Source organism: Myxocyprinus asiaticus, chromosome 7, assembly GCF_019703515.2.
Source record: "Myxocyprinus asiaticus isolate MX2 ecotype Aquarium Trade chromosome 7, UBuf_Myxa_2, whole genome shotgun sequence".
NCBI classification, from domain to species: Eukaryota; Metazoa; Chordata; class Actinopteri; order Cypriniformes; family Catostomidae; genus Myxocyprinus; species Myxocyprinus asiaticus.
Window position 1 is genome coordinate 28,166,348 of NC_059350.1, and position 13,333 is coordinate 28,179,680.

The window sequence follows — 13,333 nt, forward strand, 5'->3', positions numbered from 1 at the left end:
GTATTATTATTTATAGAAGTCTGGACATAATTTCTTTTAAAACGTTGAAAACAATTGTTCCTAAATAAAAAATTATTTACACCAACTTTTTCTGTCATCTTGGACAAACATATTTATCAGTAAAAATTTGTTTTTGTGTGTCATGTCCCTGTAAGTGCCTTTTTTATTTCACTCAGTAACTGACAAACAGCAAGTAAAACACAACAAAATCATAACTATCCTCATATTGTGATTCATTAAGTTTTCTTAAATGCATTAAACAATAGTTTAATCAGAGGAAATCCCAAAAATATAATCAGAGAGATTACATTACTGATTGCTATTTTAGTCATCTCTTTTGTAATCAGTACCAGTCCAGATTACAATTCTGAAGTAATCTACCCAGCACTGACGCTTTAATGCATGCTGTATGGCAAGTCCTGTGTGTACAGATGGTCTGAGCATGAGTTTGAATAAGACAGACCCTATCCACCAATGATGTATTGTGAGCGTGTCTCTCTCAATATGTGAGTTAATGAGAACAGACTGACTTCTTTTTTTCTGTATTCCCTTTCTTCTCTTCTCTCATTGTCTCTCACTCTCTCTACTCTCTCTGTGTTCTTCCAACTGTTTGGAGACAAAGGGCCATGAGCCAGCTCCAACCTGGGTCACTGCTGGTGAAGTGGGCATGCATAATGTGGCCCATCCCAGGGGCCACATATCAACACATGGATCTGCCTTTGTACCTCACTGCTAGTACAACACATTTATGCACTCTACAACACACTACTCTGATGGCTATCAAGTGGACGAGTGAAAAGGGGTAGGTTGAGGCTGCATTGGGAGATGGGATCTATGAAAACAGAATAAAATTATAATTGATGGAGAGGAAGAAACAGACTCCCCCTTTTGCTTTTACAGTAAATGCTGTGTAAGACCTGTGGACATATGGCTGCTTGTTGTTTTTTCTGCTCTATTCAGAAGAAAAGACACTCTACTTGGAACAAAAGGGAATGTTTTCCCATGTATTTTCCCCCATTCCAGGTTCTAGAAAAGTGTACCTGAATGATGACAGCGAGAGATCCCACAAACACGACAATGGTGATTAGGATTCTGGGCCGTCTGTACACTTCCTGACATATGGTCACTTGTAGGCCTTTGCCATTACATAATCCATGGTGAACAGACACGCAATATGGCTTTTTCTCGTACACACTCACACACACACACACACACACACACACGTGCTGGTTACATTAGCAGTCTGTTTCCCACTCAAAACAGGGCTGCAGCTGGCAGTTTTGGGTTTGGGTAGATCTTGGAACTTCAACATGGGAGAAAGGAGTAAATTAATTGGTTGAATAGGTCGTATATAATACAAATGCTCCCCGATAAAGTGAATCCAATTGATAAGTCAACATAAATAGATAATCAATAAATCTTGTAACATTTCTTGTCTTCAAGAACAAGAATTGGTGGTTTATGCCATCCACTACACTAGGTGATGTATATGGGTATATGATGTATTTGACTGTAATTTATTAGTAAGTGTGTGGCATTTCATTCATTTTCATCCTTTCAGTCACCTCAGAAAATTAAGCAAACTGACAAATCGACATTTGGCTACTTCAAAAAAGTAAGACCAGTGGAGTAAAATGTCAGATAATTTTTATTATATTGATTGTAAACAAGTTACTCACTAACCATCATAGAGAAAGTTCTGGGGTTAAGAATAATAGTTTCACAAGGTGAAAAGATTATGACATATTTTTACACATGTGATTTTTGTTTTGTGTAATGGTGTAAGATCTCTGGCTTACTCAGTAATCAGTAAACATGCTGCTCTGTCATTCTTTTTCTATAATTTTAATGGCTTTCTATTATTTATATTAGAATACTTTACAACTTGTGCTGTCAAATCCTTTTTGAGAAATCATCCTATAATTATAGTTATTTATAATCTGGGAAGGCATGCTAAACCATGGATTACAAGAAAAGCTTTTTTAAATCCTTTCTGGTGGTCTCAGGACATTACAAAGTTGCATTAACTGCTATTTAACCACTAAACCAGTGTATTTAATTGACTCTTGTGTGAGAGCAAAGTGTTAATTTACTGTTAGCAAGTAAAGAGAAAATATAAATTAAACAGATCAAGGGAATTGGTACTTTTAAACCATTGGTCATAAGGATAAGTTATCATTGTGGTTTTTTTGAGAAGTCACTGTATGCAAATATACAGTAGCCTATATATATATATATAATTAATTCATAAAATTGTTTTTACATTTCAACAATTCCATAAACCATGCTGATGGCCTAGCTTAAGCGTTTTGTTCTAATTGTCAGCATTACAACATGTTCGTATTACCACTATGAATAATAAGAAATAGGGTAAGAATATATGATTATTTGATAGCTCTTTTCTCCACATAAATCCCCCCCCCCCATATTATGTCGAATAATATATGTGAGGTACGCTATCAGAGAAAAACAACCTACAAATTTACAATTTTGGTAATTTCCTAGTTTTTCTCAGACAGCAAAGATATCACTTTGTAAATAAGACTTATTATTAAGATTTATTCTGCTTTTTGTCAGCTGTGTTGTCGCAATTTTTTCCATTGCTATTTTATTAAAAACAAGAAAATTACATTTGATAAAAACCAGGTGTCACATTGACTTTACTACAAAATATGTGCATAAAGCAATAAAGGGAACGACCCTGAAAAGTCATGAAATCTTTGGATAGCAGATATGTTATACACTATAAAACAACATATGTATCATTTGTGTCTATACGGTTCTGAATATTAACATCTCAGACAGCAGCACGTGAACACTAAGAAAAAGAAGACGTAAGATATGGTCATTTTTGGTTGAACAATGAAGAGCGTCTTCAACTGCCCGTCTATATTATCATAAGTCATACAATCCATAAGCCATTACAGTAGACTATTAAATATATATATATATATATATATATATATATATATATATATATATATATATATATATATATATGATTTCGTTGTAATGAAGTTGTTGTTCTAATGCATGACAAACTCAATGGTTAAACAGCTGATTATCATAATTAATTATATTACAAAACATTTATAGGCTAGCCTATATATCAAATAAATAAACACTAAAAGTGCAAGATGATGCATTACATTTTTTCTTCTCATCATTGTGAATGACAAAGTCTATGTGAAAAGTTACACATGGTAACTTTTCTTTTAGCTACATACAACCAACCAACGTACATTTATCTAAACAACTATCTTTCAACAAATAAATAAAAATTGAAATGAAGCATATCAAAACGTAATGCAACAATAAATAACAAATAAATAGTTAAATACACGTGGTTAAGGTCACAATGTCAAGTAGCGCTTGTAATTTCCTGCTAATTGGACAACATCTAGAGCAGCTAGATGAGAAGTGTTTAATGCTGATCTGCATTTTGTCTTTGAGCAACAATCTCAAGAAGTGTCCTCACAATTCTACAGACTGATGCCACGGGTTATCTCTGTCCATTCTCCTGTTAGAAAAATGCTCTATTGATGTGTCCATATACACACATTATAGGCTATTCAAATTATTTTAAGTCCCAGGCTATTCAAATTATTTTAAGTCCCTTTCGACCTTACTGCATCAAAAGAATAGCCTAAAGCAGGGACCTCAGTCTTTTAAATGGTTCACAGCTCTTTGAGCAATCACCATTTATAGTTAATGGGGGTATTATCTTCGCAATACCCTATAATTTCTCATTAAATTCACTAATACTTGTTTAAAGTCTAATGAACACTTGGCTGGGTGATAGCCGTTATGTGGCTTTATTCTTTTCCAACTACACCTCGCATGGGGGTATAATGCAGAGAGCCAACCACGAACTGCAAAATAAGGATATTTGTTTTGTTTTTTAAATGGTCCTCATATGTCCGCAGAATGAGTTCTCTGTTAAACATCCAACACATGATTTAGATATGATATATAACAAATAGCTAGTCTCAGAATTTCAATTTTAGACAACTTTTTGTCGGGGGGAAGGGTTGGCAACAGCTTCCTCAGTTCGGCAAATGCAACACTGAAGGCTTCAACCCGGATTCTCTCGCGTGTGGCATGGGCGGACCGGTATTTAGCCGTGGCGCGTCTGCGCCTCCGCTTCTCTTCCCTGCTGAGGGCTTGCGGGGCCAGAGACTTCTTCTTGCCCTCTCCCTCTATGGGCTCATCTGTGATGCCGTCAACTTTGATATCGTTCAACATTGTCTCAGCGTCGGACTGGCTCCACGGTAGATCTGAATCAGTTTGTTCTGGACTCAGCATCATTTTATAATTTAACCAGTTTCTCCTTTGTTATCAATTTGACAAAGTCCTGAAACACAAAAATAATTCTCAATTACAAAGAATAAAACATGAAAAGAATTATAGTTTTACACATATTCCTTGGTTATTTTGTTTTTAAGTTACATGATAAGGTTCATTGTCAGTCGTTTCTTTGTTTCCATGTTCATTTTGGCATGTCTAAACATCTTGCCCCAAAGACAAAATTTATCTTCTATGCCCAATCCCTTGGTATTGTAAGAAGATATTTGCTCTAGGCTAGATAAACTTTAAACATGCGATTGTGATAACTGTCCCACGTAAAATTAACTGAACACTGTATTTGACAGAGGGTACATTGCAAATTGTGTGGTATAGCTATTTTAAGGCAGCATTTTATAACCTGATGCATTTCCATTTGTTTGCATCTGCAATTCAATGACAACTAATGTCCAATAAACTGGTAATGTCTAAAATAATAATAATAATAATAATAAATTTCTGCCGGGACTTAAGTAGGCCTATATTTTTCAAAGCGTTCTTAGATCCAATGTTAAGTGCAAATATGATCATTTTGGAGTCACGTTCTGCAATTAAAGTCATCCATCTGTCACACTGTAACGCTTGGCGCATGCTCCCTGACAGGACAAAACGAAACCAGAATAATAAGTGGTTCAAAAGGTTAACATCTGTTGTGGAAACTTTGCTTTTATATCGGCATAAATTCTCCCTCACAATGGATAATAAACAACATGGAAATATTTGCAACATCTCCGTGCCTAATGTAACTAAATAAAATCGACAAATTCTAAGTGCATGGTAAAAAATAAAAAGTGAAAAACCCGATAGACTAACGAGTGAATTACAGTTAGGCAGTCTAACTTCAAAACGTATAATTTAGAAGAAGATTTATAAAGCAACAGGTGTATAAAATAGTTGTGTTCATACATTTAAGTGGAACAGTTTTCAAAATAATTAATGAATTAAAAGATCTAACCAGTTTAATATACCATAACGAATAGGCAATTTGGTAAATGTGAAATATTTTTGATTACAAACATTTATAAATATAAACATTTTTAAAAGATACAAGTTAACATAAACTATGTTTTATTCAACAGTTTACAAAAAATAAATAAATAAATAAAAAATCAACAAACCGTATTATGCACTTGGCAGCTCAATAATTAAAAAAAAATCTTGTCCTTTGGCAAGCTGTCTAACTATTTCCTCTATATCCGCGTGTCTTTTTGTGTTTTCTTTCATGGAGCATCTTTCCTCTGCAGTAAATATTTCTTCATTTACTTTGGGGTCCTCTGATTTCAAAGTGAGTAAAATCTGTCAACATCAAAATTGTAATGCTGAACAATTTCTGCCTTTCAGGCATAAAATCTGGAGGTGATTCCTCGTGACCCCAGGCTCTAGACAATAGTGATGGCAGTGTTGATAAGATTGTAGAAAAGTACTGAAATGTTGTCAGTCCTCTTGAGCAAGATTGCGATTACTAGAGCATAAAAACAGCACTTGAATCGGAAAACATATCCGTTAAATCCTGCCTTCTCTTCTATTTTGCCAGAACTCCATCGCTTGATCTTTATGACGCTTTAAAGTATCAGGGTATCAGAGGATAGTTCTTTGTAAAAGCTCTTTAGAATAACGGAGGGTTGAAATATATTTCTGGTGTGGTATTGTCTAACACCGCCCCTTCGCATCATCCCCCCAAGGTCCACGGGCAGGAAGAGATGCCAGATCGCTGGGTAAAAAAATAAATAAAATAAAATAAAAAATAAAATCTAATCTGCTACACATTTCTTGTTAGTGTACAGGAGTGACACAGATTTCACTCGTCACTCATATAATATAAAGGGAAGTGCAGTTAGTCATAATCACACAATGAAATTCAGGTGTATTAAAAGAACAGAATTAGAGCAACACTCCCTAAATGCTGCATGTATAGCCAGTTATCACACACACACACACACACATAAATTTAATCATTTGATTGACTTATTGAGTCTTAAACTCAAAATTTCAAACAAATAATTGGGTATTTCTTACAATTCTGTGATATTTCGGCTTTGAAACAAACTTTTGAAAAATGAAACATATTTTTTGTAAGTATCTTTGTTTCATCATTAAAGGGACATGTTAAATATTTTATAAGTCATAACAGTCATTTATTTTCATGACTTGAAAAAATCAGATGTCCATCTGTTTAAATGGGCAGGGCCAGGGTAGAAAATAAAAAGGGTGGTCAATAACAGGGTGGACATTCAGTGGACAAATTAGCCACTACATCTGTGAATGATATCTAGCAAACATATTTGTAAACATAAATATTAAATATTGCTGATTTGATTTCTGTGAACATAAATACTCTATATTGAAATGTAAAAATTACATTAATGTTCCCTATATCTTCCCATAACAGAGTGGTAATGTTATGCTTGACCACATATTCCTGACAGCACAGGTACATCACCCAGACATCTATTTGATGTGTCTGTTTACATCTGGAAAACTTATTTTTTAGGTTGTTTGCTCATCTGCAAAATGTCTATAAGACTTATGTCAATAACTATGTCTCGGATGTCAGTAAGACATTCAGCAGATGCCTTTGAGACATTTATGATTTAGAATGTTTGTAAATATGATCTTTTTAAGATGTTTAGCAGATGTTAATTAGATTGTGATGCTTTCCAGATGAAAAGATCTAAAACAGACATCTCGGGGATGTACGTGTGCTGTCTGGGATGTCTAAAATCACAAAAGAAAAAACAGAAAAAAGAAAACATAAATAAAACAAGAAAAGTTACACACTTCAAATAACTTAAAATATTTTGCTGAATGGCTGATGTCACATCCAGTGTGTGTGATGTCATTTCATAAAACATTCAATTAAAGATCACAGTATCATGACATAACAGGGTGGTCAGTAAATCAAGCGACAACTAAAACACTTCTGCTGTAAGTGATAAAAAGACACATTTACCACAAATGAACAGATGTTAGTGAGATAATGTAATACTCAATAGTTAATTGTACGTGGGAAAAATCCAATGCTAGCACTTATTTTTGTCAAAGATGATTGATGTGCATTGTGCAGCTCTAGGGACATGAAGAAATTACACTAGTGCAATAATTGAAAATAATTATTTAAATGATTGGCCACATAGCAGTGTGTAACATTATAAATAGTGTGAATCGGGTGAAATTAAACATTATGAATATCACAACTTGTAGTGGGGACCTAATTACTGGAATGACTTAATTGACTATCTGCCAAAAATAAAAATAAAAACTGTTCTGAACAGAAGAGTTTAAACAAATGTGCACAGAAACAAAGTATGTGTGGTTCTTGTCCACTTTTCTTTCAAATAACAGAGAGGTCTAGAGCACATCCACAGAGGGCATGACTGTTGGAATTAATGTGAAATGTCATTCATGAAGAGTGATGGGACAATGTGGGAAACGGGGACTTGGGGGTAGCTCGCAGGTCCAGCTGAAGCTGAGGAGTCCCTGCTGGAACTGTGACCATGGGGAATCAGAAAGGCAGGTTCAGATGTTATGTACAATTCCAGTGCCCCAAAGAACAAAACACAGAAGAAAAAATGCAACTGTGGAAAGATGCTATTTTTCTATGTTGTAACATCTATATAAACCACTTTATTAGGTACACCTGTACAACTACTTATTCATGCGATTATCTAATCAGTCAATCGTGTTGCAGCAGCGCAATGCATAACTAAATAATTCCTTGACTAAACAGTTTATTTTTAGTCATTTGGATTTAGCAGTTTTGTTCGATTAACTTTAATATTGTGACACACATAGCTTACAAAGCTCAATAATGGTGACACTTGTTGGGCCTCATGTATTCAGATAGAAGACAAAGGCAGGCCTAACACAAGTTGTAAAACCTAACTCAGCCCCCACACATTCCATGTCGTAAATTTTACTGATAAAAATCGCGCCAAAATCAAACAAAAGGAGTCCAAAACAGACTACAAATCCATGAAGCCTTGCTCACTAAAGGATCGAACTCTCAACTCCTATTGGATGAGGCACACAACAGAACGTCCCTCAAACATGACATCATCAGGAGTTGAAATACCTCTGAAATGCTTCCAGAATTCACTTCCAGCAACTTTGTTCACCGAATATAGACGTAGCTTTTTGCTGCTCTCAGGTGCAACCTCGTGGCACAAGGAAGTAATGTCCGACTTGAAACTGTAGCCATACAGTCTCCATCTCGCTGGACGAGTTGAGATTACTCTGTGTTCAACCGAACACTCTAACAGATCCGAAGGAGACCGCCGAGCAATTCGCATCTTCATCCGTTTACCTACAGAAGTGAAGAGATTAAAGATTTCTCTTCCATCTTCAATCAAGTCGACATTTCTGAGTTCTCTGCCAGCCTGCCGAGAATCAACAGCCGTACCGCCCGCCGACAGAGCAAGGAAACGGCCTCCCGTCATCACCCGAGCCTCAAGGAACCGGGTCAAAGTTAAAGGACGGAGGAAAACACATTCTACCTGTGTCCTCATGCGATTCAAGTAAGAGGTTTACGTCTGGGCAGACATAGAATATTATAGTGTGTGTTTCAAGGTTTTTTGCTTGTACAGTTTACGGATCGCCATGTCCGCTCATTATTAATACTCAGGGTATTAATTATCACGATTTTGTTTTGCTGTATTGTGGTCCAACCAAATTGGATTGTTGTGCAATTTCGCCATCGCGGGTGAGACAGCAACTGAGTTCATCCATTAAAGAGTCAAATAACGCAGAACTGTTTACAAGCCATCCACCGCGTCTCTGAGCGATGAACTAAACAGCTGCTTTCTCTCCCACAATCGTGAAATCAGCTTTAGGGCTGTCACTTCTCTCTCTCTCTCGTAATAATTACACACACACACACACACACACACACACACACACACACACACACACACAGGCACGCGACCCCTCACAAACATTCTGGCACACATTTTGGCTCGTAGATAGCTTAAATGCTAAAGCCCAGCTTTGTCCCTAAGCTACCGTACAAGCGGATATACGCGGTAACCGGTAGATGCCATCTCCGCCCCCATTCGCGGTCATATTCCCTGGCCGGAAGTCTCGCGTGACATACTCTCCACGAGAGTCATGTCCGCTATTTTGTGTGCGTCCCTCCTTACACACACTGTCACACACACACTGTCACATACACACACCCTATGTGTTATAGAATTATTTTTATTTCCATATCTAATCATATCACTGTTTAGTTTGTAGTTGTAAGTCGGAAGTTTATTGACTGCATTGTATTAATTATTAATTGATATTACTGCATAAATAAACTTTGTTTATATTACAAAGAGAAGTGTTTTGGTTTGTTTTGCATACACCTGTGTCATGTTGATGGGATGTCAGTGCTCGGATTCAAACCTTCATTCATTGTTTTTTTTCCCGAAAATCAATATTCTTCGGATGTCAATTTTCCTAAGAAAACAATCTAATATTGAGACTGTTTTACTATTCTGTTATTAGTCCCTGATATCAGGGTGGTGCCCCGTCAATGTTAACCTTATTAATATTCTATTGATTTTTGATAATTGATAATTATCTTTGATGATTGAATTTGAATGATCAATAAGCTAGTATTAATTTTAATTAATGTTTCATCGATGTTATCAATTAACGATTATCTTTGATAACTGTTGATTTAAAGGATTTAAAAAGCTAACATTGATTCTCATCAATGTTCTATTGATTTTAATAATTAATAACTATCTTTGATAATTATTAATTATTGCTAATAACCAAACTTGCTCCTAAACGTAGCACACTACATTTACTGGAACCCCATATGAGGTTTTAATGAGTTAGATTCAATTGATTAATTTAAATATTAATTAATAACTACAGAAATAATTATTAATTATTTCTGATAGTAACACTGATCTAAACAACCAGTAAAGCCCTACACACTCAACAAACACCATTAAATAAAATATAAGCTATTAACATCACCACACAGCTATTAACTAACATTAATGACAAAAACAACAAAAACCTCACAAATAAAGTCCATAAATCACAAAAAATAAGCCTACAACACTAACCTCATTAATTATTCATGCTGCAGTGCATGCTGGGAGCTGGCAAATCTTTGCTTTTTCAGTCAACTTTGTTAAGTTTGTTGAAATGGCAAATACGATTGTTAATCCAACTTAAGTACAAGTTAATAGAATCAAAACTTATTTAAGTTGGCATGAAATTTTAGTTGTCAACTCAAAAAAGCTAACTGATACAACTAAACCTTAAAATCAGTTTTTACGGAAGGTCACGTGTCGCCATGCGAGAAGCAGACGTGTGAGCGACTGGCTCTGTGCACTTTGCTAGTTTTAAAATTATTTTCATGTTTAATTCAGTGAGATTTGATACACCCAGTTAAACATTTTCTCTTTGAGGTAAACATGGCAAAGAAGTAAAAATCCTCAGACTCTGGAGACATTAAAAGACACTTACGTGTTCTAGCTGAAACCTCCGGCTGGCCTGCAGACCGGGGACTCAATTTGGATGGCACGCAGGAAGAAGAAATTCAGCGTCAACTGTCCAACATCTCGGTGATGCTGACGAAGGTTGTTGCTGACTTGGAGGATCTCGTTGTAATACGTCGATCGTTTACGGTGATGGAAACAAAATTCTCTGAGTTGGTCACAAGAGTGGCAGAAGTTGAGAGACGGATCAATTATCTGGAGTCATCGGAAAGGGAATTATCCGCTAATCCGCCCATGCCAAAATAGATTTGGAATCCATTTTGGAAAAATTTAAAGATCTCGAAAATAGGAATCGAAGGAACAATATACGAATTGTTGGAATTCCTGAGCACGAAGAGGGCAGAGATATGGTGAAATTCCTGGACGAGCTCTTCCCGAGTCTGCTCAACATAACAGGCCATAAACTGGAAATCGAGCGAGCTCACAGAGTCTCGGCTCACAGATGGATGGAGTTTGTTTTGTGGAATGACTCCTTCAAGAAACTTTTGCATGGACAGAAGATCGCTTTTACACTGAAGTTCCCGGACAGATTGAGAATGGATACTAAGAACGACTGCAAAATATCTTCATGCCTACACAAGGATGTCTTTTATAAAGTTGACGGACTGAGTAAGTCATGGCGCATTTTTTTATGCAGCCTCCGAGTGAATTTGACTCGCTCAATACACAACCGGGGCGCCTGTTCTATTTTTTGTGCTGGTTCCGCCTAGCGGCTGGAGCTTGTTTTGTTGAATAACACTCCTTCGGGACAGTTGTGGTTGAATCTGTTCGTTCTTTGTGCTTATGCCTCCTGTTGTCTGGAGTTTGTTTTTGTGGAATATTTTTAAGGGACATTGATGATTACGTCATCTGCCGAACTCATAACAACTGGCTCACTGAACACTTGTCTGTCTGTCCGAGGAAACTGAACGGCTTTATATCAACTGGAATTTGTTTTGTGGAGAAACACACCTTCGAGTCAGTTCTGTGAATGAATCTATATGCTCTTTGTGTTTATTCTGCCTATTGGCTGGGGTCTGTTTTACAAAGTATTTTCTGTTATGTAATTTTGCCTTACAAAATTTGTGCAGAAGCACCAGACTTGAGTAATCCGATGGCAAAGTTGTAACGGGGGTTCTCGCATGCGTACATGGACCTTTTGAGTTTAGAGGGATTGATGCCGGTTGGCGCTGCTAATTAGAGGATGGGGACATAGCGCTGTTGGCGATGCCAATCAGAGGATGGGGACATAGCCCATATTTTTGGTATAGTACTAAGATTCAAGAGTTTTGGTCGAGGGTTCAGAGTTATGTCTGTGAGATCCTGGTCACTCAGATTTCGTTCTGCCCCAGACTTTGTATTCTGGGTGATGGGGTGGGGGTTAACTTAGAGAATACACATATTAAAAACTGGGTCCTTACCAGTGTGATGATCGGCAGGAAAGTGATCCTTGTGGGATGGAAGTCGGCTGGTGCATAGGAGGGGGGTATATTTAGCTGAAAGTTGATTCTGTGTTTTCATGTGCTGTTTGTGTTGATTTGAGTGTAGAATCAATAAAAATTGTTAATGACAACAACAACAAAAAAATCAGTTTTTACAGTGTACGGTAACTCAGATAACCCCTCTGTACAATTGTAGTGAGCAGAATATAATCTCAGAATGCACAACACGTTGAATCTTGAGGCGGACTGGCTACATCAGCAGAGGACCACGTCAGGTTCCACTTCTGGAAGTCAAAAACAGGAAGCTGAGGATGCAGTGGCCTTACCATCTGTGTACCTCAGCACAAATCTAGATTCATCAGACCAGGCTATGTTTTTCCAGTCTTTAACTGTCCAGTTTTGGTGAACCTGTGCCCACTGCAGCCTCAGCCTTCTGTTCTTGGCTGACAGAAGTGGAACCTGCTGTTGTAGCCCATCTGCCTCAAGGTTCAACATGTTGTGCATTCTGAGTTGCTATTCTGCTCATTACAATTGTTGTGTGTCAAAATTGTTCTGCAGTCCCCCTGGAGGTGCCCGCCCTTGCTGGAGTCCCCCTGGAGGCGCACACCCTCGCTGCAGTCCTCCTCAAGGTGCCCACCATCGCTGCAGTCCTCCTGGAGGTGCTCGCCCTCTCCGCTGCGGTCCCTGTGGAGGCACCCTCCCTCTCACTGCTTAGTTAGATTAGTTGCATGGCACTTGTGTTGCACTACTCCCAAATCACCCAGAGGGATCAGCACACCTGGGTCACAGAGGTATATCTGTGTTTGTTGATCAGGCATCTGTGTGTTATTGTGACCGACCGTGCCTAATGCGTTGATTAAAATGATGAAAGAGGTACCGCTGACTTGCCGTGGCCTAGAGCCACAACACGTAGGGTGGGGAGGAAAGGGCTGGCTGCGACTTGCCTCATAGTCCCAGTATGGGCCATGTGGAGATGTGGCATAGAAAAGAAGGATAAAGAAACAAAGAGCTTGTGGTGGTAAAGGAAGACTGGGGGCGGGGGGTTGAAAGACAATTCGCATTATGCCT

General features: G+C 37.5%; 1 protein-coding gene across 2 annotated transcripts in view; it reads right to left on the bottom strand.

Moving 5' to 3' along the window:
• Positions 1-3,013: 3,013 nt before the first annotated feature.
• Positions 3,014-13,333, bottom strand: part of LOC127443748 (helix-loop-helix protein 2-like) — a 39,991-nt gene continuing 29,671 nt past the window's right edge. The window contains exons 1-2 of one of the 2 annotated variants that reach the window (XM_051702606.1): positions 5,463-5,976; positions 3,014-4,354 (exon numbers count right to left, since the gene is read on the bottom strand). In XM_051702606.1, the coding sequence (XP_051558566.1) occupies positions 3,940-4,308 (369 nt within the window). In that variant the 5' untranslated portion in view covers positions 4,309-4,354; positions 5,463-5,976 and the 3' untranslated portion in view covers positions 3,014-3,939. Of the gene's footprint in view, positions 4,355-5,462; positions 5,977-13,333 lie in introns of those variants that run through there. The other variant, XM_051702607.1, reaches the window with a different exon arrangement.